This window comes from Orcinus orca, chromosome 14 (genome assembly GCF_937001465.1).
Source record: "Orcinus orca chromosome 14, mOrcOrc1.1, whole genome shotgun sequence".
NCBI lineage: Eukaryota > Metazoa > Chordata > Mammalia > Artiodactyla > Delphinidae > Orcinus > Orcinus orca.
This window is the reverse complement of record NC_064572.1, coordinates 82893395-82916661: the sequence shown is the minus strand read 5'-3', so window position 1 is coordinate 82916661 and position 23267 is coordinate 82893395. Positions and strand designations below refer to the sequence as shown.

Here is a 23267-nt window from a genome sequence, read left to right as displayed (position 1 = left end):
AAATAAATTTTAAATAAATAAAGTTAAAAAAATTTTTTAATGGTGTAGACTTCACGGTGTCCAGGTCTCTTACGATTCTTTAAAAAAAATAAATTTATTTATTTTTGGCTGCATTGGGTCTTCAGGCAAGCAGGGGCTCCTCTTTGTTGCGGTGCCCACGGACTTCTCATTGCTGTGGCTTCTCTTGCTGTGGAGCACGGGCTCTTGAGCACAGGCTCAGTAGTTGTGGTATATGGGCTTAGTTGTTCCGAGGTAGGTGGGATCTTCCCTGACCAGGGTTTGAACCCATGTCCCTTGCATTGGCAGGCGATTCTTAAACACCGCGCCACCAGGGACGCCCTCTCTCATAATTCTAAAATGAGTTTATCCTGGCCTATCCATTCTCAGTTCTGCGTTTCTAACGGGTTGTGGAGGGCGCCGCAGACAAACTTACAGTGTGTTGCCATCATTTCAGTATCTGCCAGCAACCACGAGGAGGTGGACAGTGCATTTTCCACTGCAGTGATGACTTATGCAGATGGCTTCAGAAGCGCAACAGCACTACAGCACACCAGGGTTCAAGGACATGGTGGGCGCGACTTTGCCTGGGGCCGGGATGGGCTGGCACCGCACACACGTAAGGCTCGGCGAGGCAAAGGCCTGTGAGCGCGGCCGGGGAACGCAGGGCTGGAAGTCCAGCCTGTCGTCCAGCCCCGCGAGGCGGGGGCCCAACCAACGTTTCATCCCTTCGGACCTTGTTTTCCCGCCAACAAAGGGAGGGCAGTGAGCGACCGAAGGAAAAGCACTGGCTAGGCAGGCGCCCAAACGCAGTGAACCGATGGCGGACCGGAACAGCTCGGCCCTGAAGGCGCGGGAGGGGCTCGAACCTGCGGTTCCAGTCGGAGTCTGGGATGCGCCGCGGCGGGGCGGAGGGCGGGCCCACGGCGATTGGTGCTCAGCCCTCCGCCGCTAGCCAATGGGAAGCGAGGGCGTCCCGGGGGCGGGGCAGAAGCTTCATCTTAAGGTCTGTGACGCGTTGCCGTCTCGCAGTTGCTCAGTTGACGCCGCGTGTCCCGGGCTGGTTTCCGAGGTGCCGCCAGGTATCCGCGCAGGCGCCGCGGGGCCGGGGCTGGGGTGGGTCCCCGGCGCCTCGGGCCGCGGCGGGTCGGGGGGCTGGCGTGGGCGGCTCCGGTCCCGGGTTCGGGGGGAGCCGGCTGAGGGGGCGTGCTGGGCCTTGACCGGCAGGCAGGCTCCGCCTCCGCAGCGGGTTTGCGCTGCCGGCGGTGGGCACCGGGATACCGGGGGTCGGAGAGCAGCCGGCCCGCACGCAATCCGGGCGGGCAGGGGTGCGGCGCATCCCGGCAGGGAGCAGCGGGCGAGGGAGGCAGAAAGAGAGAGGCTGTGGATGTGGCACCTCCGCCTGCCCGAGCGGGCGGAGCCGGGCCGGCCCCTTGGCGCGCGGCCCATGGGGGCGGGCGCTCTGCCCTCCCGGCCCGCAGTCCACGAACCCGTGCCGCGGCCCCAGGGGCCCTGGGGTCTCTGCGCCTCGACCCTGAGCCTCTCGGGCGCCTCCGGGTTTCCGGGGAGGAAGCCTTTAGGGCGCCGGCGCGTGGGACCGGGGCCGTGGGCCCCGCGAGCACACTGGGTTCCTGACGTCGGCCAGGAGAGCGCATTCTGGACACGCTGGACTGCTCAGTAAACGGTGAATTTTTGCCTCCGGGGGCGGCGCCGACTATCGAGACTGCGTCCGAGTCCTTCCGGGCAGCTCCTTGGCCCTGCAGCCTACCTGCTCATCTCTCCCCTCCCCCAACGTATCTTCTTTTCCCTTCCAGCCTTTGTCCAAATAAAAAAGTCAGAAGTAGAGCCTTACCTTACAGTAAGTGCAGGTTTAATTACATGGTGTCAGGGGATTGGGGTCAACAGGGCTTTCAGCACGAACACTTCCTCCCTCGAGTTTCTTTGCCAACAGTGCTGAGCATGAATAAATTCTGGTTGATTTCATTGGGACACTTGTGCTCGGTGACCCACAGCCTCCTCCCTTTGTCACTGTATCTCTTCTTGGTGTTCAGTTTTACCTCTTTGATAAGGTGATAAATTAAGGCGGAAAAGACGGAGGAGTGACTTTGGAATGAAGTGGCTTTAATAAATTACTAAACTCCAGGTTCTCAATTCTAAATCTTCGGATTTCTAAGAGTAAGAGTTTCTGTAGGTAAACTAGTTCTCTCAAATTTGAATTTGGAGCTGTTCTTTAGGTATGTAATCCAAATTCTTCATCTTACTCATCTGAAAGAAACAATAGACTTCTTTCATTAAAATATCCTGGTACCGTCTTCAGAGAATCTAGTTCCTGACTATGAAAAAGATCCAAGTAGGAAAGTAAAATCTTTTAATAAGGACAAGATTTAAACAATAAAGCTTATTGTTTTGGGTTTGCAGTTTTTCCATGGTGTTCAAGATAAGTTTTGAATCTGCTCCCCCAAAAACCCAGTATAACTTAAAAAAAAAAGTTATTTATTTGTTTTTGGCTGCATTGGGTCTTTGTTGCTGCACGCCGGCTTTCTCCAGTTGCGGCGAGCAGGGGCTACTCTTCATTGTGGTGTGCAGGCTTCTCATTTCGGTGGCTTCTCTTGTTGCAGAGCATGGGCTCTAGGTGAGCGGGCTTCAGTAGTTGTGGCACATGGGCTCAGTAGTTGTGGCAAGCAGGCTCTATCTAGAATACAGGCTCAGTAGCTGTGGCGCACGGGCTTAGTTGCTCCGCGGCATGTGGGATCTTCCCGGACCAGGGAGTGAACCCGTGTCCTCTGCATCGGCAGGCGGATTCTTAACCACTGCGCCACCTGGGAAGTCCCAGACCCAGTATAACTTTGAATGGTAAAAATTCTTGAAAAGACTTTTTTTTCCTCAAAGAGACTGTATTACCACCCCCACTCTCTGCCTTTATTACAGTTACTTGTGGGCATATTTTATGCCCTTTCCTGAGTTCCTGGGGATGGGTGAAATCTACATTTAAAAAAAGTGGTGAGTGGATTTTGGAGGTGTGTGGAGGGAATGATCTAATGGAACCAATCCTTTTTCAGTAGTAATGCTTAAGGTGTTTGCCAGTGGCGCACTTGAGCTGACTTTGAGCCAGATTATGTTAAAAAAAAAAGGCCAAAAAACTTTTGTTGGCAGAACTTTCCAAAAAAGACTGTACTTTTGAATGGTTGCCTCAAGAAAGGTAAATATTTGACAGATGTAGTAAAACCAAATTTATTCCTCAAGTGGAATATTTTAAGTGGCTTTTTGATGAATTTAATGCTGGTTTTTCTTTTAGAGTGATTTTAAAAAATAGTATTTCATAAGTGTATGCTAAATTAACTCTTCAAAATGCAGTGTTTTATGGAATTCTATTTTAGGTATGTTCTAGTATAGATAGGATGGATTAGATTGGCCAATAGTAGCATGAAGAAGGACCTTGTTAATTGTTTTACTGAAAACATTTAGTGTTAAATTTTTTGCTGTCAATAACAATTTGTCCTCTTCTCCAGGACCTGAGTGTGGGCCTAAGTTAAATGCACAGCCTGGAGTGAAATGATCTAATGAAGTGAACTCTTTTTTTTTTACGGAAGTGAACTCTTGATGGAAAGATCATTCTTGTTGACATCATGCTAGCCTCCTGTTAGAGTTAGACTCAGCTCTGTCTGTTAGGAGTGGGTGATTTAATCATCTCTCTGGATGGCCTTGCTATTTGTCACTGCCTTGACTCCTTCGCAAGTCCTGAGTCTGTTTAGGAATGACCTTGTTTATGTGACAGACAAGGAATCCCCAAACGTGGGCTAGGTTCTGGGGATGCAAAGTGAATTTTAAGACAGAGTTACTGTCCTTTTAAGGAGCCTAGTAGGATTCTAGTAAGGGGACAGGTGTGAAAACAAGAGTCCTGAAGTGTTAGGACCTGTGACAAAAATCTGTGCAAGGGTCCTGGGAGCCCTCAGAAGGGCTAATGTGGTAAATTCCCTAGGGAAGGGTGAAAAGCTAATGTGTATAGTATTTATGCATAGAAAAAAGTTAAAAGTTAAGGGTTACCTCCTAAATATGGAACTGCAGGTCATTTTCTTGTGTTTCTAATTTTTTTTTCAATAGAAAAAGATTTTTAGAAGAACAAAAGCTGCAGTTTAAAAAAGAAACCCTGTTTTTTTTTTTTTTTTTATATTGCAGAACTTGGCTAATTCCCTTATGAATTTAAGAGGGAACTAACTGAGTGGCTATTTTGTGCTAAGTTTGGTGCTTTAAAACAATCTCATTTAATCCTCAGTAATGGCCTTGAATGGCTTCAACTTCATTTTGCAAATGGGGACATTGAAGCTAAAAAAAAAATTGACAAAATCATCCAAATAGTTACTCTTAATAGCCTCAGCTAGAATTTACATCCTAGTCTCCAAACGCTGAGGAGCTTATGCTCTCCTCTCCTGGTTTTCCAGGCCTTTCTGGAAGGGGAAGTTGTTGAAGTTGGCTGGTTTAAGCCCTCCTTAATTCTGTTCTAGTATTTCTTGTGTTGTGCCAGGCACAGTAACTTGAACCCAGAAGGTTTTTGAATAGAAATGTGCCTACAGGGCCCTAGTGCATCTGATGGATCGGACCACAGGACCCCTCGAATTAAATATTCAGAGTTCACCTTAAAAACCTTAATTAAGCACGAGTATTAGTAATGTTTTGGATGTTACTCTTTTGTTAGTAAGTTGTAGTTATATATGTATATTTTTAATTTATTTTAATTTATTTTATTTCTGGCTGCGTTGGGTCTTCGTTGCTCTGCGCGGGCTTTCTCTAGTTGCGACGAGTGGGGGCTACTCTTCTATGCTGTACGCATTCTTCTCTTTACGGTGGCTTCTCTTGTTGCAGAGCACGGGCTCCAGGCATGCGGGCTTCAGTAGCTGTGGCACATGGGCGCAGCAGTTGTGGCTCATGAGCTCTAGAGCGCAGGCCCAGTAGCTGTGGCGCACGGGCCCAGTGGCTCCGCTCCGCGGCATGTGGGATCCTCCCGGACCAGGGCTCGAACCTGTGTCCCCTGCATTGGCAGGCGGATTCTCAGCCATTGCGCCACCAGGGAAGTCCACACTGTAGTTATATTTTAATAAGACTGCCTGAACTCGCATATAAATGGATATGTTGTCCCATTTCTTCTGTGAATGAGCTGAGGAAGTGTGTAAAATGAAAATGTTGAATTTAGATAATTTCAAAGATTCCTTTCACTCACCATATTGTGTCAACCTGTTAATTAACTTAGAAGATGCTGTTTAGAGAGTTTTTAGTATATTTTTAATACCTCTCTCTTTTTTAATTAAAAAAAATTTTTTTAGTGCCTCTCTGCCAGGTTCTAATGAAGTCACAGAGCTGTAGACCCTGATAGCAAAATCATAGAGAATAGTTTTTATTTTAGAATTTGACCCTGCCCCCTAGAAAGAGACGAGTTTTTTTTTTGTTGTTGTTTTGTTTTTTTGCGATACGCGGGCCTCTCACTGCTGTGGCCTCTCCCGTTGCGGAGCACAGGCTCCAGACGTGCAGGCTCAGCGGCCATGGCTCACGGGCCCAGCCACTCCACGGCATATGGGACCTTCCCGGGCAGGGGAACGAACCCGCGTCCCCTGCATCGGCAGGGGGACTCCCAACCACTGCGCCACCAGGGAAGCCCAAGACGACTTTTAAGACCTAATTGCTGTAATCCATCCAGGCTGCACTTCCAGGGGTAGTGATTTATGCCTTTCTTTTAACTACTCCCAGCTGAGCTGTTTTGGCCACCTTCACAATCTGTTTTCTCAAAGCTTCTCAAAACTCTTTCTTTTTCTCCTACTTTGGTTTTCCTTGTTGCTAAGCTTTCTCTTTGTCTAATGTGACAACCTAGGCAGACCTTCAGTTTCATTTTTAATAACTTTTTCTGATAATAAATATGATTCTTTTTTATTGAATATAGTTGATTTACAGTGTTGTGTGATTATAAATGTAATTCTTGATCATTAGGAAACATGGAAAATATAGAACAGTAGAAGGATAACCACAGTGAACTTCCTTGTGTATAGTATTTTTTGTAGAGTTGAACATGATTTTATTTTCTTCACTTAAACATATCCTAAAACATCTCTCCATGTCATTGAGAACTAATGATTTTAAATGACAATATATTATGTATGTGATTATGTTGAGCCATTCTCATATAATTGAACATCTTTTATTTATGAATGTTTTGCTACGTTCCTGAGTGTTTCTTTAGGATAGAATCTTGAGAGTGAAATTAGTGGTCTTAGAGCACAAACATTTCTAAGGCTCTTATTATGGTTACAGTTCTTTTCAGAAAGTGTTTCAGTTTAAAGTATATCTAAGTAGCTCTGTGTATTATTGCTAATTTGATCAAGGCAAAAATTAATGTGTTGTTTTGACTTTTCAGTTGGTCAAACAGAGCATTAATTCTAACTGAGTCTCAAGAAGTAGAGTTAAAATCAATGTTTTAGACTTAGTATTTTGGGGAAGTTCTGTGTAGTGTAACTAGAATTTTGGCATTTTTGCTAGCGGCTATCTCCAGTGTAATGATTCTTACGTAACTTTTTTGTTGTTAATACGTAATTCTTTGAAGTAAAATCTGGTGGAAATTAGGGACCTTCTCCTTCAAAAAATGTACTTACTCATATAATTCTGCATTTTATTTCAGTAGTTATTGGACCCTCTGAAGACCATCCCTGGATCTCGGGCTGAAAATCTGTATTCTAATCTGAACTGTGTGAAGAAGGGTTAGCTGGTGAGTCTTGGCAAACCAGAGTGCTGGATTTTGTGTAGCGGATTCCTGAACATACTGGATTTACTGGGTAGTGCCAAGTTGAAAGGGAAGCAAGCCAAACTCCAGGTATTAGGTTTTGCTAATTGGGCAGCTCAGACTGAGTGCTGGGAGATATTGCGTGGTCTGACGTGTCATTAATAGAGTTCCGTTGAAATATGAGTTAACTAGTCTTTTTAAACAATAAGTACAGACATATGAAGTATGCCTAGTGTTTGGCAACTTTCCACTCATCTTGAATGTATCTTTAAGAAACATTCCCCTCCCTGCCGACATGACTGCTCTGTATTTTCCCCAATTTCCTTGTTGTTATTAGTTTTTTCTGTGGCTCAGTCTGCACTTCATGGCTTATCTTGACCGTTAATGGTTATGCAGCAGTGTGAAGCACTGTGGTGAGGGCTGGTTCTAGGGCCGGTGCTGGTGGGATGAGAGAAGCCATGAAGCTGAAGTAATATATAAATAGATTTGAATAAATGCCAGTTTGCTCAGTGATATTTAGGATTTATTACTAAACTTTTTAGCTCATTGTACCAACAGTTTGATGTTCTCTAGCTCCTAATTGCCTTTTTCTCATTTAAATAGTTGCTTTTGTGGTGCAGTTTTTTCTGGGGATTAATTTTATAGAAACAGCCATCCTAGCAGAGTAGACGGTGTCTCTTGGGAGTTGTACCTTTTCATCTCATATGTTTTGTTTTGTTTTTGGTCTGTTTTACTTACTGTAAAATCTCTTCAAAGGCTATTTGTTATAAATGAAAAAACTTTTTTCCCCATCTTTTTATCTTTCACGTTTGTTTATGATAATTTTGACCTATAGAAGTTTTAGATAATTGTGGCTAAATAACTGATTTTTACCTTTTGTAGTTTGTCTTTAAACTTAAACAGCCTTTCCCATCCCCCAATAAATCACTTTTTCCTCCCCACCCCTATTGTTTTTGCTTTAGGATGGTCCCTGTTATCTTTGTAGAAACCAAATTCTTCCCTAATTTCCTCACTCTTTACACAAGGGCCAAGTAGATATGCAAAGTAGTTCTCAGTCCCTCTTTCGCCTCCCCCATGACTACCCCCTGGGCAGCCGGCTTCTCTGATTTGGTCTCTTCCCCTTGGCTCTAATCTGTGATCCAGCTGAGAGTCTTACACCCCCGCATAAATACCTTTTGAATGGTTGTTCAGCTCTTTAGGCCCTGTACTGTTCAGCCTTGCTTGACTGCCTCAGAGACCGTCAGGTGGTACTGAAGGGTGTTCGTGAAAAGTAAAAGCCCTTCTGCTTTTTATTCTTCTTGCTGTTCTCTTAGACTTCTAGCCCGGAGCACTTTGTGCACATCCCACTTGTTGGGGTTTAATGTAAATGTTCATATACTTGTTCCCTTTGTTGGCCTTCAAGCTCCTCAAAGGCAGAGGTTGTCTTAGTTCACTTTTTTGTTTTTTCATTTTGTGTTAGTTTTTTAATTAAAAATTTAAATACAATTTTTTTTTTTTGCGGTACGTGGGCCTCTCACTGTTGTGGCCTCTCCCGTTGCGGAGCACAGGCTCCGGACGCGCAGGCTCGGCGGCCATGGCTCACGGGCCCAGCCGCTCCGCGGCATGTGGGATCCTCCCAGACCGGGGCACGAACCCATGTCCCCTGCATCGGCAGGCGGACTCCCAACCACTGCGCCACCAGGGAAGCCCTAAATACAATTTTCAAAGGTTACTTTCCATTTACAGTTATCACCTTAGTTCTCTCTTTATTTTTCTGATTCTTTGGTAAATGTTGAACACGTAGTTCATGAGTTGACATTTGTCTGCTCTGGGAAGGTTCTTATTCTCTACGCCTTCTCTTTTCTTTGGACAGGTTGGTGATATTCCTACTTGAAGGACATCATGTTTTCCAAACTAGCACGTTTGCAGACTGTTGCTGTCCTTCGTGGATTTCATTCTTCAGTGGCTTCTGCTACATCTGTTGCAACTAAAAAAACAATCCAAGGCCCTCCATCCTCTGATTACATTTTTGAACGGGAATCTAAATATGGTGCCCACAACTACCACCCTTTACCTGTAGCCCTGGAGAGAGGGAAAGGTATGTTCCAACCCTTCCCACCCCCGCCCCTTTTACTTGCTTTACATTTTTGTAAAAGTTGCTTTTATATTTTCTCACTATACATTTTTCCAGATGCATTTAATTTCTATATTGCAGATATGATTAATTCAACATTTTTGAGTGTCTGTTGCTTGCTGTGTTAGGTACTGTGGGGACTACAAAGTCGTGATGGACCTTGCCAGGAGGGAATGTACGATACATAAATAAAGTACTGTAATATTGCTGTCATTTTTTCCTTTAACTTTTATTTTGGCATAATTTTAAACTTAAAAGCTGCAACAGTAGTATCTAAATTTTTCTTTTACTCTTCACCCAGATTTCCCAAGCGCTAACCGTTTTACCACATTTGCTTAATCTTCTTTTTCTCTCCAGACACACATACACAATACATTTTTTTTCTTGAACTTGTTTGAGAGGAAGTTGCAGACATGATGCCTCCTTACCCCTAAATACTTAGTGTGCCTTTCCTGAAATACAAGGACTTTTTCTTACATAACAAAGTGTAAGTATCAAAATCAGGAAATTAACATTGGCACAGCACTATTCTCTAATCTGCAGCCCTGATCCGCATTTCACTTGTCGTCCTGAGTAGCAAAAGAAAATCTCAGCTCATGGGTTGCATTCAGTTTTCAGGTCTGTTTAGTCTAATCCAGAACCATTCCTCAGTCTTTGTCTTCTTGACGTTGGTATTTTTGAAGAGTACAGGCCAATAATTTTTCGTATAAACCTCAATTTGGGGTTAACTGGTAAGGTAGTGTCTGCCAGGCTTCTCCATTGTAAAGTTCTATTTTTCCCTTTTAAATGTCTTGTGGAGACATGATTTGAGACTGCAAATATCCTGTTACTCATCAAATTTTTGCTCCCACTTTTAGCATCCATTAACGATTCTTACCTGAATAAATGATTACTGATTGTTGCCAAATGGTGATTTAATCCACATTTTGAAATAACAGCTATAGCCAAATAAAGCCAAAGTTTATTACTTAGCTTTTGGCCAGAAGATGGTGCATAAGAGTATTAAACATTTTAATCATTTGCCTGTATTTTTTATTTGGGACCAGTACTGTAGTGTAGATAAAGCTCCTTCTGAACAAATGAAAATCTAGGTTTATATATTACAGAATTGGAAGCGGTTTGGTTTGCAAAAGTATTCTTTACTTACAGCAGCAGAGTGCACTCTAGAATCTGACTGCCTGGGTTCGAGTCCTGGTTGCATGTGTGCCAGCTGGGGCTAGTTATAATGTAAGCATCTGCTCTGTACAATAGGGATGGTAACACTCATCGGGGTTTTTTGATGAGATAAGGGACAAAAGCACCTACCACAGTATGTTAGGTACATGGTAAAAATTAGGTGTTAAGCCCCTAATACATTTTAATATCTATGATCAACTTAAAAAAATTGTTGTAAAATGTACATGACATAAAATTTGCCATTTTAACCATGCAGTTCAGTGGCATTAAGTACATTTACAATGTCGTACAACTATCACCTCTAGCTCGTTCTGGAAGTTTTTTTATTATCCCAAAAGGAAGCCCCATACACGTTAAACAGTCACTCCCCGTTCCTTCCTTCTCCTAGAAGCTGGCAGCTACTAGCCCATTCTCTGTCTCTGCAGGTCTGCCTGTTCTGGATATTTCATGTGAATGGAATCAGACAACATGTGGCCTCTGGGGTCTGGCTTCTTGCACTTGGCACAGTGTTTTCAGGGTGTATCCCTGTTGTAGCCTGCGCTAGTACTTCATTGCTATTTACGGTTGAATTTATTCATTTTATGGATACGCCACATGTTTGTCCATTCATCAGTTGATGAAAATTGGGGTTATTTCCACCTTTTGGCTGTTTCGAATACTGCTGCTGTGAGCATTGGTGTACACATTTCTGTTTGAACACCTGTTTTCCACTTCTTTTTTCTTCCCCTTCTTCCTAGGAGTGGGATTGCTGGGTCATATGGTAGTTTATGTTTAACTTGTTGAGGAACCACCAAGCTGTTTTCAACAGCTCTTGCACCATTTACATTCCAACTAGTGATACATGAGAGTTTCAATTTCTCCACATCCTTGTCAATTCTCGTTTTCCTTTTTAAGAAAATAACCATCCTAGTGGGCGTAAAATGCTATCATTGTGGTTTTGGTTTGCATTTCTCGAATGACTAATGATATTCAGCATCTTTTCATGTGCTTGTTGGTCATTTGTATATCTTCTTTGGAGAAATGTCCATTCCAGTTCTTTGCCCATTTTTTAATTGGGTTGTATGTCTTGTTGAGTTGTAGGAGCTCTGGTTACTAGATCCTTATTTGATAGATATATGGTTTGGAAATATTTTTTCCCATTCTGTTGGTTTTTACAGTCAACCAATTGATTTTTATGTTATGCATAACTTCTTCCTTTAAATTCCAGCTTTAAATTCCAAACTTCAGTTTTCCAGGAATCAAGGTTCCAGTTTTCCAGGAGTAAAGGTTTCACTCCAGAGTTAATAAAATCTCTTCTTGTTATGCGGGTTTTTTTTTTTAATGGTGTGTTTTTGTTTTTATATTTATTTATTTAATTAATTTATTTGGTTGCGCTGGGTCTTTGTTGCGGCAGGCGGGCTCCTTAGTTGCAGCTCGCGGGCTTACTTAGTTGTGGCATGGGAACTCTTAATTGTGGCATGCGTGTGGGATCAAGTTCCCTGACCAGGGATTGAGCCCCGGCCCCCTGCATTGAGAGCTCAGAGTCTTAACCACTGTGCCACCAGGGAAATTCCTTGTTATGCTGTTTTTGTTAAATGTGTAATTTGAAGCTGGACAGATAAAATATAATTCCTTATAAACCAAGGTTTATTATGCTTGAGCTAAAACATGCCTTAACCACAATTCTATGTTAACTAAAGGTTCGTATGTAGGTATTCAGAGGGCTGGCTAGCAGTCTTAGTCTTTTTGTTTTTTTTTGGTTCCCAGACCAGGAATCTAACCCGTGCCCCCTGCAGTGGAAGTGCAGAGTCTTAACCACTGGACCCCCAGGGAAGTCCCTGGCTAGCAGTCTTAGTCTTTGAACTTTATGTAATGTGGTGATTTTTTCTAGAGTTATTTTCCTTATATATTTTAGGTATTTATGTATGGGATTTAGAAGGCAGAAAATATTTTGACTTTCTGAGTGCCTACAGTGCTGTCAACCAAGGGCATTGTCATCCAAAGATTGTGAATGCTTTGAAAAGTCAGGCGGACAAATTGACCTTAACATCCAGGGCCTTCTACAATAACGTGCTCGGTGAATACGAAGAGTATGTTACTAAACTTTTCAACTACCACAAAGTTCTTCCTATGAATACAGGTAAAATACTTCCTTTTTTTTTTGTTAAATAGCTGAGAAAATCTTATAATTTTCTGATAGTTTAAAACATTTTTTAAAACTGAGAGATGTTCTCTTTTGGTAGGAGTGGAGGCTGGAGAGACTGCTTGCAAACTTGCTCGTAGATGGGGATATACTGTGAAGGGGATCCCGAAATACAAAGCAAAGATTGTTTTTGCAGGTATGTGAGATTCACCATTAACTGCTGTGATCGAAACGTACAGTATCAGTTACCATTTTAATTTACTGATGAAATAGTTCAGATGTGTTTGCCTCATGTGTCGTATGTTAATTGTTGAATGTTTCATAAAAATGGAAGGATTTCCTTTTCTTAGGTTTATTTCCAAGTATTTCTTCATATGTGGGATTTTTCTCTCCGAAATAACTCCCTACTCCTCCCTCCCTAAAATGAGTGACTATATGACTTGTTTCCCATCTGCTTATCTGATTTTTTTCATAGCGGTTTTCTGGTTAATTAGACGGTCTTGCCGATGGAGCACTTTTTTGTGAGGCTGTTGACGTTGGGTTGTGTTCAGGTGGGACCGTGTCTTAGGTATGATCCAGTGATTGAATCTTAGTATTTGAGGATTACTGTATCATGTCATTAGAAGCTGCTGGAAGAGGAGGGCTGGAGTTGCCCTGGGTATATTTCTGTGAGTGGTTGAGAGGAATGACTTGAATCCTGACGGGGGAGACCAACAGTTAATCCAGATTATCCATATAGACTGACTTTGGGGATCTTGATAATGATGGTCAATGGATAGGTTCTGACTTTTTTTTTAAAGCTCTGATTTTAATTTTTTAAAACATAAAGTATGGGTAAGTTTGTCACTGCGCATGGTCAAGATTCATTTTTGTGATGGTTGAAATCATTAAATATTTTGCCTTGTGGACACACGCAGTTAAATTATAAACCCCATAATATAACAGAATCCAGAGTTCATCTAATGGCCAGCTGTAGCTGGTGTTTGGGGGTGGGGGCGACAAATTCCTGTTTCCAAAGTCTCTGCACAGCTCTGTGGTCTGCCATTTTGCAATCTTGTACCTTAGTTGTAGGACAACAAAACTGTCTCTTGCAAACAAAAATGGCATTTCTGGTGATTTCGTTCTTACAGACTGTGTCCAGTCTCTCTCACATTAGCACAGGGTGCAAAGGTGTTTCACCCAGGTGTTGAAAGAAGCTGGTGAGTCAGTGGGTGGAGACAGAAGACTGTCCCCAGTGCACGTCCCTTATACTGCAGGGTAAGCTGCGGGGCGTGAGACTCCTGAGGCCGATGCAGGAGAGCAAGTAGGCTTATGGTCTAGTGTGCGTTTTGTCTTAAGTCTGGGCAGAATCAATACGCTGTTGCTTGTGGACAAGTCAAGTGGGGATTATTCATAGTCCTCATAGCTGAGAGAGGCTTTGCAAGGGTAGTATTTATGGATGCTTTGAAGCCAACTTAGAATAATTCAGTACTGGGTTAATTGAGTTGCAGCTGGCAGAAGCGGTGGGAAGATATTAAAAAACAAAACAAAACACAACAGGTGGGAGACCCTCCAAGCCTCTCTTATTCTACTGTTTCTTTTCTTCCTTGGGTTTAACCACATTGAAATTATGTTGTGCATTTGCTTCACTAGTTTACGTTGAGGTGTTTCTTCCCTATTAGCATAGAAGCTCCTTGAGGGCAGGGAGCTTGCCAGTCATCATTCTATGCCTGACACCTAGAACAGTGCCTGACATTATTATTATTTTTTAAAATTAATTAATTAATTATATTTATTTTTGGCTGCAATGGGTCTTCGTTGTTGCGCGTGGGCTTTCTCTAGTTGCGGTGAGCGGGGGGCTACTCTTCATTGCAGTGCGCAGGCTTCTCATTGCGGTGGCCTCTCTCGTTGCAGAGCACGGGCTATAGGGCGCGGGCTTCAGTAGTTGTGGCACACGGGCTCAGCAGTTGTGGCTCGCGGGCTCCAGAGCGCAGGCTCAGCAGTTGTGGCGCATGGGCTCAGTTGCTCTACAGCATGTGGGACCCTCCCAGACCAGGGCTCGAACCCGTTCCTCCTGCATTGGCAGGCGGACTCCCAACCACTGCGCCACCAGGGAAGCCCCGTGCCTGACATTATTAATCAGTCCTCAAATTATTAATGAAATAAATTAATGGGTAAAAATTGTTCCTCAACAAAGGCAGATGTCTTTTAGCACATAACAACTTATAACAGCAAGGAAGGCAAATAGAAAGTGTTCGAACTGCTTGAGGATATTCTATCCAAATGAAATTTAAAATTCATTCTATTGCATAGTTAGCCTGTAGTGTTGGATTTTTAAAAGGAAAACTGCTAATTCTCTATGAAGGGTAGTCTCTTTCTCATATCACTATAATGAATGTGTCTAGAAAAACCGTCTCTAGAAACACAAGCATCGAATGCTTCACTTGTTAGGGCTTGGGATTATTGAAAGAAAAGACAAATACCTATCCTTAGGGGCTATATATTACACTTCGGAGGCTCAGTAGAGAAGTGCCTAAAATAGTAACTGCAAAGCCAGACCTCAGTTATATGAACCAGGGTGTTTACTATCAGATTTTGTTTAAACAAATGAGCTCACTGGAGGCTCTCTAAAGCAAACCCTTGCTTTTTTGAAAATCAAGCTTCCTAGGGCATTTGTGGGGGAACAGTGCTTATTACATTGGGGGGTTTGATTGAAATAATGACTTTATTTCTTCTTTCTAGCTGGAAACTTTTGGGGTAGAACATTGTCTGCTATCTCCAGTTCCACAGACCCAACCAGTTACGATGGTTTTGGACCATTTATGCCGGGTTTCGAAATCATTCCATATAATGATCTGCCTGCTCTTGAGGTACTTCATTTAGCATCATGGTGCTTTAGTTCATAGTAAATAGAACTTAAATTTGTTGAATGTATGAATTAAAAACAGATATATGATTGTACTGAGAATCTGTTGTATTAAAGTTAGGCCAAGATTCGCCCTTGTTCTCTGTAATGGTCAGTTAGTTTCCAAGTTTCCAACATGGGGAAACCAGGTTCTGTGGTCTAATCCTGACAACCAACTAACCACTTCAGATTTATCTCCTCCATAAGTATTAACTTGGGTATTACCTGTTAATTACTTTAATAGACAAAATTAGTCAGTTTTCAGCCATTCAGCCAGCTTTTTAAAATTATGAAGTGGAAGAATTGTAAAGTAAAAAGATACACTTTTAATGTATCTATTTAATTTTTTTTGTTTTTTGGCTGCGGGGCTTGTGGGATCTTATTTCCCTGACCAGGGATCAAACCTGTGCCCCCCTGCAGTGGAAGCAAAGAGTCTTAACCCCTGGACCACCAGGGAATTCCCTTTAATGGCGTTTTAAAAGGCCACTTTCATTATTCTTTTTTTTTTTATTTTATAAATTTATTTATTTATTTTTGGCTGCGTTGGGTCTTCATTGCTGCGCGCAGGCTTTCTCTAGTTGTGGTGAGCAGGGGCTGCTCTTCGTTGCGGTGTGTGGGCTTCTCATTGCGGTGACTTCTCTTGTTGCGGAGCACGGGCTCTAGGTGCACAGGCTTCAGTAGTTGTGGCACGCGGGCTCAGTAGTTGTGGCTCAAGGGCTCTAGAGCGCAGACTCAGTAGCTGTGGCGCACAGGCTTAATTGCTCCGCGGCATGTGGGATCTTCCCGGACCAGGGCTTGAACCCGTGTCCCCTGCACTGGCAGGCGGATTCTTAACCACTGTGCCACCAGGGAAGTCCCTCATTCGTTTTTATTTACAGTACATTTAAGTATATATTAGAAAATAAAGGATGGAGTAGCTTAAAGCTGAGGTATTTAGAGCTTTTGGTAATTGAATGTCTGTCAGAAAAGTTATACTTTGAAGTCAGAATATAAGTTAGTGTGAAAACTTAATTGGCATACTTATTCTTAACGGGAAAAGATGCACATTATGTGATTTCAGATTTCCAAATAGGTTTGAAAGGAAGTTACTGAAAACATTTTCATGCTGTTTTTGTAGCGTGCACTTCAGGACCCAAACGTTGCCGCGTTCATGGTGGAACCAATTCAGGGTGAAGCAGGCGTTGTTGTTCCAGATCCAGGCTACCTTGTGGGCGTGCGAGAGCTCTGCACCCAGCACCAGGTCAGCCACCTGCCCACCTGCCCACCTGCCTGCCTCTCTTAGGGTTTGGCTGATAGGATAAATGCAAAGATTACATCACCTCTCCACTAGAGGGAGACTTCATTCTGAGAGCTGCAGAACTTTCTAGTGGTGATAGAACTTTCTAGCAGCAGGCTGCAAAGAAGCTGACTTTCTACTGGCTGGGCCCTGGCAGAGCTGCAGACTTCTGGGCGCTAACCACGGTTCCTTCCTCTCTGCTCCGGCAGCCTGTACTCTGGTCCTTCTCAAACCCTCTGTCGTATCCCTTTGCTCCAGAATTTAAGCTCTCTCTCCCTCTTTACTAATAAATGTTGTGGAATAAACAAGGGAATTTAGTCCCAGACAGTAGTTATGTTCAGAAACCCCCCACAAAACCCTTTGTCTAAGTGCCTTACCACTTTGTAGAACAGTGCAGAATGGGCCTCTGGGGACTGAGTGGCCTGACACAGAAATAACTGTGTGTCTACAGGGTTTTCACAGGACACTCTTGAAGTTGTGTGGGTAATTAAAATGTTTTCACAAATCTGAGGGGATGTCAGAATGACAGATTTGTGCAGGGAAGAGTAAAATAAAGATCACTATTTCCCTATGGAAATGAAAACGATAATTAATGCTGTTTTGTTGTTTTCCAATAGGTTCTGTTTATTGCTGATGAAATACAGACAGGATTGGCCAGAACTGGTAGATGGCTGGCTATTGATCACGAAAATGTCAGACCTGATATGGTCCTTCTAGGAAAGGCACTTTCTGGCGGTTTATACCCTGTAAGTCCAATGTTCAACCTCTCTTTCTCTTCCCTATTCTCATGAATCCTTAAGATATTTTTACATTAGCCGACTGTGACAATAGTGCCTTTCTGATGGTTTAGTTTAACTTAGTGATATCTATATCTATATCTGTATCTATATAGGTCACCTGGAATACGTGTAATAAAAACATTTCAGAGTTCCATGGGGTGACCCACTTAGTTATTTTAACTGAAGAATTGAGTGTGCCTTGGAATTTGCTCTGCTGCATTTGTTTGGATGGAAACATTTTATCCCAAAAGTACTCCTGTAGACCTTTATGCTTTTTTCCCATAGTTCTGAGACATAGTATTACTAATTGTTTAAAACCATGACCGACCAATGAATGTAGAGATTGGAAAAATTAATGTTTAACTGTAATTCTTTTCTTGGGTTTGCTATTCAGAGCCAACAATTGGTATGGACTAAAGGGCTCTGAATATATAGTGCAGAACATTGTTTTCTAAACAGTTAAACAAAGCATTTCACCTTGAGAGTGGGAAGGATTCTAAATTACATCACTGCAGAAGTAGCTTTCTTCTTTCGGTTCCGAAGTGCTATTCTGTGCCATTGCAGTGTGCCTGATGTGCTTGGAACGTGCTAGGGCACCACTCAGCTTGTCACTGCTAGTTAAGGTGGCAGATGTGTAGCACTTGTTGGTTGAAAGTTTATGTCAAATTTAGTATCAGCTTCATAAATATTTGTGTTCCTGGTAAGAATAAGAAGAGTTCATCTGAGAAAAGACTTGGTCAGCGCTGAAGTCTCTGTCTTTCAGGTATCCGCAGTGTTGTGTGACGATGAAATAATGCTGACCATTAAACCAGGGGAACATGGTTCAACGTATGGTGGCAATCCACTAGGCTGCCGAGTGGCCATCGCGGCCCTGGAGGTAAAAACTGGTTGCAGCTGTACAGTAGCTAGTCCTGGAGGTAGTGTTGAAGTGCCTTTTAGGTTTGAGCCCACTGGTGTGATAAGAAATGTGATAAGATTGCCGAGTATTACAGAACATGAAGTGCAGAGGAAAGGGTTTAGGGGCAAGGCATTCTCAAAAAGTAATTTAACCTTGGCCTAGTAGACGGGAATCCTCCAGGGGCTTCCCAAGTTTGCAGTCTCCTGGGGCTTTTGGCCCGTAGGCCCTGGCCTGTCCACATCGAACTCTCACTCTGTGACCAGGCCTGGCCTGTGAAGCCTCTGGCGTAGCACATGTGGCTTTTTGTTTTTGTTGTTGTTAAAGTGTGGATTTGAATGCTTTTAGACTTTTCCTCAAGTGCCTACAAAACGCATAAAATTATTATCTCTGAGGATGGACTTTTTAGGGAAAAAAACAAAGGGAACTCTATTGCAGTTAAAAAGTTAAAGTATATTTAGTCCCATTGATTTATTCGCCTAAGAAGAAAATATATCAGTTGCATTAAACAAATTTTAATCCTTATTTTGTCACAGAATCAGATTGATTATGGGTTTATGACTAAAGCAAGGCTCTGTCTGAGCTAGCGTATGTTAGATGATTAGAAATCAGACTGGTACAGGCTTTGGAAAGTAGCAATGGAAGGTACGTTACTCTGGTCTGTATCTGATCATGTTCTTCCTGTGCTTACAGTCCGCATTCCCCTCCAAAGAACAATGTAAAAGAAAAGGCAGTCTTAATATTTGTGTAATTTCTCTTCAAACATAGGTTTTGGAAGAAGAAAACCTTGCTGAAAATGCAGAGAAAATGGGTATCATCTTGAGAAATGAGCTCATGAAGCTACCTTCTGATATTGTAACGGCTGTAAGAGGAAAAGGATTATTAAATGCTATTGTTATTAGAGAAACCAAAGGTACGGAGACAAAATATTTTACAAGATATTACTGTTATAGGAAGAGCTCAGAACACGTTTGCTATTTTATCTGGTCGTTGGTTTCCTCTGTTTGAAACTGTTGACTGGCCTCCTATTGACCAAGTCTTTTAGGCTCTGCCTAATACTCTTATTACCTGATTTATGTTAATGGTCTTAAAAATATAGCTCTTTCCGGGCTCCCCTGGTGGCGCAGTGGTTGAGAGTCCGCCTGCCGATTCAGGGGACACGGGTTCGTGCCCCGGTCCGGGAGGATGCCACATGCCGCGGAGCGGCTGGGCCCGTGAGCCATGGCCGCTGAGCCTGCGCGTCCAGAGCCTGTGCTCCGCAACGGGAGAGGCCACAGCAGTGAGAGGCCCGCGTACCGCAAAAAAAAAAAAATATATAGCTCTTTCCTACATGAAGGCACATATAACTAATTTCACCTGTTTTCATTTCTTTAAGTCATTTGTTATTCTGCCTTAGGTTATTTATGCAGTACTTGGAGATTTCAGTTTATTTTCTGTTAGGAAGTCTGCACAGAGCACTCTGTAGTCCCATTTCCTCTTCGCTCTCCTTTCCTCACTCACTTTCATACTTTGCATATCAGTAGAGGTAGTAGGAGCAGTAGTGATAACAGGAATGATGATGATGATGATGTTGGTAATAAAAACAACCCCCGCTGCCACTTAACTGAGTGTTTAGTGTCTAACACGTCATTTCTAATCCTTAAGCGTTCCTTGCTGGATTTTCTTGCCCTAACCCTTCCTTTTAAAACAGTGATTTTAACCTTGAGTGCATTTTAGAATCACCCGGGGAGCTTTTTAACAATTAATCCAAGCCTAGCCTCGCTGCAGAGATACGGATTTGATGGGTCTGGAGTGGGGCCCATACATTGGCCGCGACCCTTTCGGTGATTCCGATGCAGCCAGGGTTGAGGGTCGTGAGAGTGAAAATGATGAGCGTCTAGTTGTGCCAGCTCAGGAAGCAAATCCAGGTTAGGAATGTGTAGTGTTCACTACGTTTTGAGTATTGCTTATTCTATGCCAGTTAGTTATCTGTGTCATATCCCAGTTCTTTTTGTATTGGTTCCTTGTGTAATTAATTACATCTGCCTTAGCACGTAAGTTTTTTGCTAGGTCTTTTTCACTTAACGAAAAACTAACAAAAACCATGTCTAATCATACCATTCAAACCACTGCTGAAAAATAACTTCATTTTTAAGGGTAAGAACAAAGCAAGCTTGCAACTCAGAGCTGCGTTTCTTGAGTTAGGTCCTGGGAATTCTGTTTTGCCAGGCTGCCCTGGCCCATGCACGCTGCAAGGGAATGTTTAAACGTTTATCTTGGATCAGCATACAAGTTTGACGGTTTTTCTTTAGATTATGATGCTTGGAAGGTGTGCCTGCGACTTCGAGATAATGGACTTCTGGCCAAGCCAACCCACGGTGATATCATCAGGTTTGCACCTCCACTTGTGATCAAGGAGGATGAGATTCTGGAAGCCGTGGAAATCATTAACAAGACCATCTTGTCTTTCTGAGGGTGACAGTTTTCAGTGTTGCCTGGGAGCCAGCTGGAGACAGGCAGTTCATAAAACTCTTGAGTTTCTGCACTTAATGCGGGCATATTCCACTCCCCCATGTCAAGGGCTTTTAAAGAAATATATGTTTTTCAGTTCATACATAATAGAATGACATTTATCAACGTGCAGTTTGCTGTGTAACATAACTAAGAGAATGTCCTGGCATCTTATTTTCGATTAAGAGTGTGTGTGTGTGTGTGTGTGTGTGTGTGCGCGCGCGCGTGCGTGCTTTCTAAGGTGAGATGCATCTCTCTATATAGACAGCATTTTAATCAAGCCCCTCAGCATAATTTATATATGTTTTAATAATTTCCTCGCTGGTATAAATTGTATTTGAAAAAGTTATAGGAGAGTATTGCATAGAAGATTAGCTTAACCTCATAAAGTTGAGTCATAGTCATTGTATTTTAGGAAGGATTAATGGTTAAGCTTATAAAAAATACTAGATTTAAGTAAACTCCATATTGGCTAGCACCAAGATGTATTCTATGAATGTCATTACTTTGAATTAAGAATTATTGTTACAAAAAAAAAGAATTATTGTTTAACATTCCTAGATTATGTTTTATGTTTTAAGTGTTTGATATAATTTGTAAAAAGTGTTTATTTTCAGTGTTTCTTTAAATTTAAAATAAAGCTCATATTTAAAATGTCTGCGCTGGGACCAGTGTGTGATTACTGCGGTGTTATCAATTACCTCACATTTTAAAGCCCTCTGAGAATGTTCTTACCTGATTTATTTCATGTGTTTTCTAAGAACATTTTGGTTTCTTTGGTAATCTCTAGAAAAACAAATTATAAAAAGTCTCTTTTAGTACTACCTTTTCCGCTTTCAAAATAACTGCTTTTTCCCCATGTGTATACTAGTATTTACCATTTTTATTAAAGTATCCTTGTTATGCATGGTATTGTTTCTGTTTGTTTGTTTGTTTTTACCCGAACAGTATTTTGGATGCTTTTCTATGTCAGTAGTCACAAGTTTATGTCATTCTCTTTTTGATGAAAAAATTAATCAGTCTATCTAAGAAAGAAACGGAAAATTTTATTCGGGCCAAATTGAGGATTATAACGCGGGAACAGCTTCTCAGAAAGCTCTGAGAACTGTTTCGCCGCCTGTTAGAAGTCAAAACAGGGACATAAATATTGCTCTTTATGGTTGGCGCAGTGGTTAAGAATCCGCCTGCCAATGCAGGGGACACGGGTTTGAGCCCTGGTCCAGGAAGATCCCACATGCGGCGGAGCAACTAAGCCCGTGCGCCACAACTACTGAGCCTGCGCTCAAGAGCCCGCAAGCCACAGCTACTGAGCCCGCATGCCACAACTACTGAAGCCTGAGCGTCTAGAGCCCGTGCTCTGCAACAAGAGAAGCCACCGCAATGAGAAGCCCACACACCACAATGAAGAGTAGCCCCCGCTCTCTGCAACTAGAGAAAGCTGGCGTGCAGCAATGAAGACCAAAACACAGCCAAAAAAAAAAAAAAAAAGTCAAAACAGTTCTACATAAGTTTTTTGAGAGGGCTGTACGCTAGATGATGTATTATTGACAGCTTACAGGATCTGTCGAGTAGTAGGTCATGGGTCATCTTGGCCCCTTACAAGATTAGGAAGGAATGCAGGACTTCCCTGGCGGTCCAGTGATTAAGGCTCTGTGCCCTTCCACTGCATGGGGCATGGGTTCCATCCCTGGTCGGGAACTAAGATCCCACGTGCTGAGTGGTGTGCTGCTCCCCGCCCCCCAACCGCCCCCCCCACCACCGCCGCCAAAAAAAAGCGGGAATGTTATCTTTAAGGAGTTGTCTTGGTGGTGCTAGAAAATATTGCTCTTTATGGTTGAGCAGTTATTTCTGCCAATGGGGAGGTTTGGTTGCTGCTTGATGCAGATACACGATGCACAGTAGAGGGGAGAGAGGAGGCCAAAGGGCAGAGAGAATTCATGTTTAAATTTTTCTTGTCTTGCCATAAAATGTGAATTTTATTTCACACTCTGATGACTATAGTATTTTATCTTAAGTGGGTATATTATAATTTCATATCAGGAAACATTTGAGTTGTCTCCAGTTTTTCACTTGTTTTTTTCTTTTAGAAGTGGAACGAATTTTTTTTTTTTGGGGAACGAATTTTAATAGCATTTTTTCCAGTTTTATTGAGAAATAATACATTAGACATACATCACTGTATAAGTCTAAGGTGTACAGCGTGATGGTGTGATTTCCGTATGTTAAACACTTTTTCACTCTTTAAATAGCTGGACTTGACCACTTTGTATCTTACGTGTGAGTGTCTCTGTGGAGTAGATCCCTAGAGGTGGATCGCGGTGTTGAAGGGAACAAATTAATTAGTGCCTCATTGCACCCTGCCCCCACCAGGTTCTAACGAGTCACCTCGTAGCAGCATGGGAGTTAGTGACCAAATTTGTGAGCCAGGAGGGTCTGCTTATACCAATGGCAACACTTATTGGTCCGGGTGGGAGGTTCTGGCTTAGGTAGGCCTGCCCGGCCCCTGAATGTGAGGTCCCTCATCAAACACCACAGGCTGCCAGTACTCACCGTTGGTTGGGACTGCGGGACAGGGGTTCCCAATCACATCCCCTCGTGCACATTAGAATCACCAGGGCTTTCTCAGGCTTTACTCCAGACCGGAATCTCTGGGGTGTCACCAGGCATCAGTGACTTTAAGCTCCCCAGGTAGTTCTGGTGTGCACTAGGGCTGAGAACCTGTCTTAGGAATCTCACCTAAATGCAGATTCTGATTCAGTGTGTGTGGGTGAC

The 23267-nt window shown here is 42.8% G+C and overlaps 1 protein-coding gene across 2 annotated transcripts; it reads left to right on the top strand.

Annotated features, from left to right (window-relative positions):
- The first annotated feature begins 978 nt into the window (after positions 1-978).
- OAT (ornithine aminotransferase) lies at positions 979-21153 on the top strand. 2 transcript variants are annotated; one of them, XM_033420802.2, is made up of 11 exons: positions 1004-1079; positions 6659-6745; positions 8613-8837; positions 11944-12168; positions 12272-12367; positions 14893-15020; positions 16173-16295; positions 16949-17077; positions 17874-17987; positions 18774-18918; positions 20297-21153. In XM_033420802.2, exons 3-11 carry the CDS (start codon positions 8642-8644, stop codon positions 20455-20457), a joined length of 1317 nt encoding a protein of 438 aa, XP_033276693.1. In that variant the 5' UTR covers positions 1004-1079; positions 6659-6745; positions 8613-8641; the 3' UTR covers positions 20458-21153. The 2 variants fall into 2 exon arrangements, with proteins under 2 accessions (XP_033276695.1, XP_033276693.1); XM_033420804.2 differs by lacking the exon at positions 6659-6745 and having other exon boundaries at positions 979-1079.
- The last annotated feature ends 2114 nt before the right edge of the window (positions 21154-23267 follow it).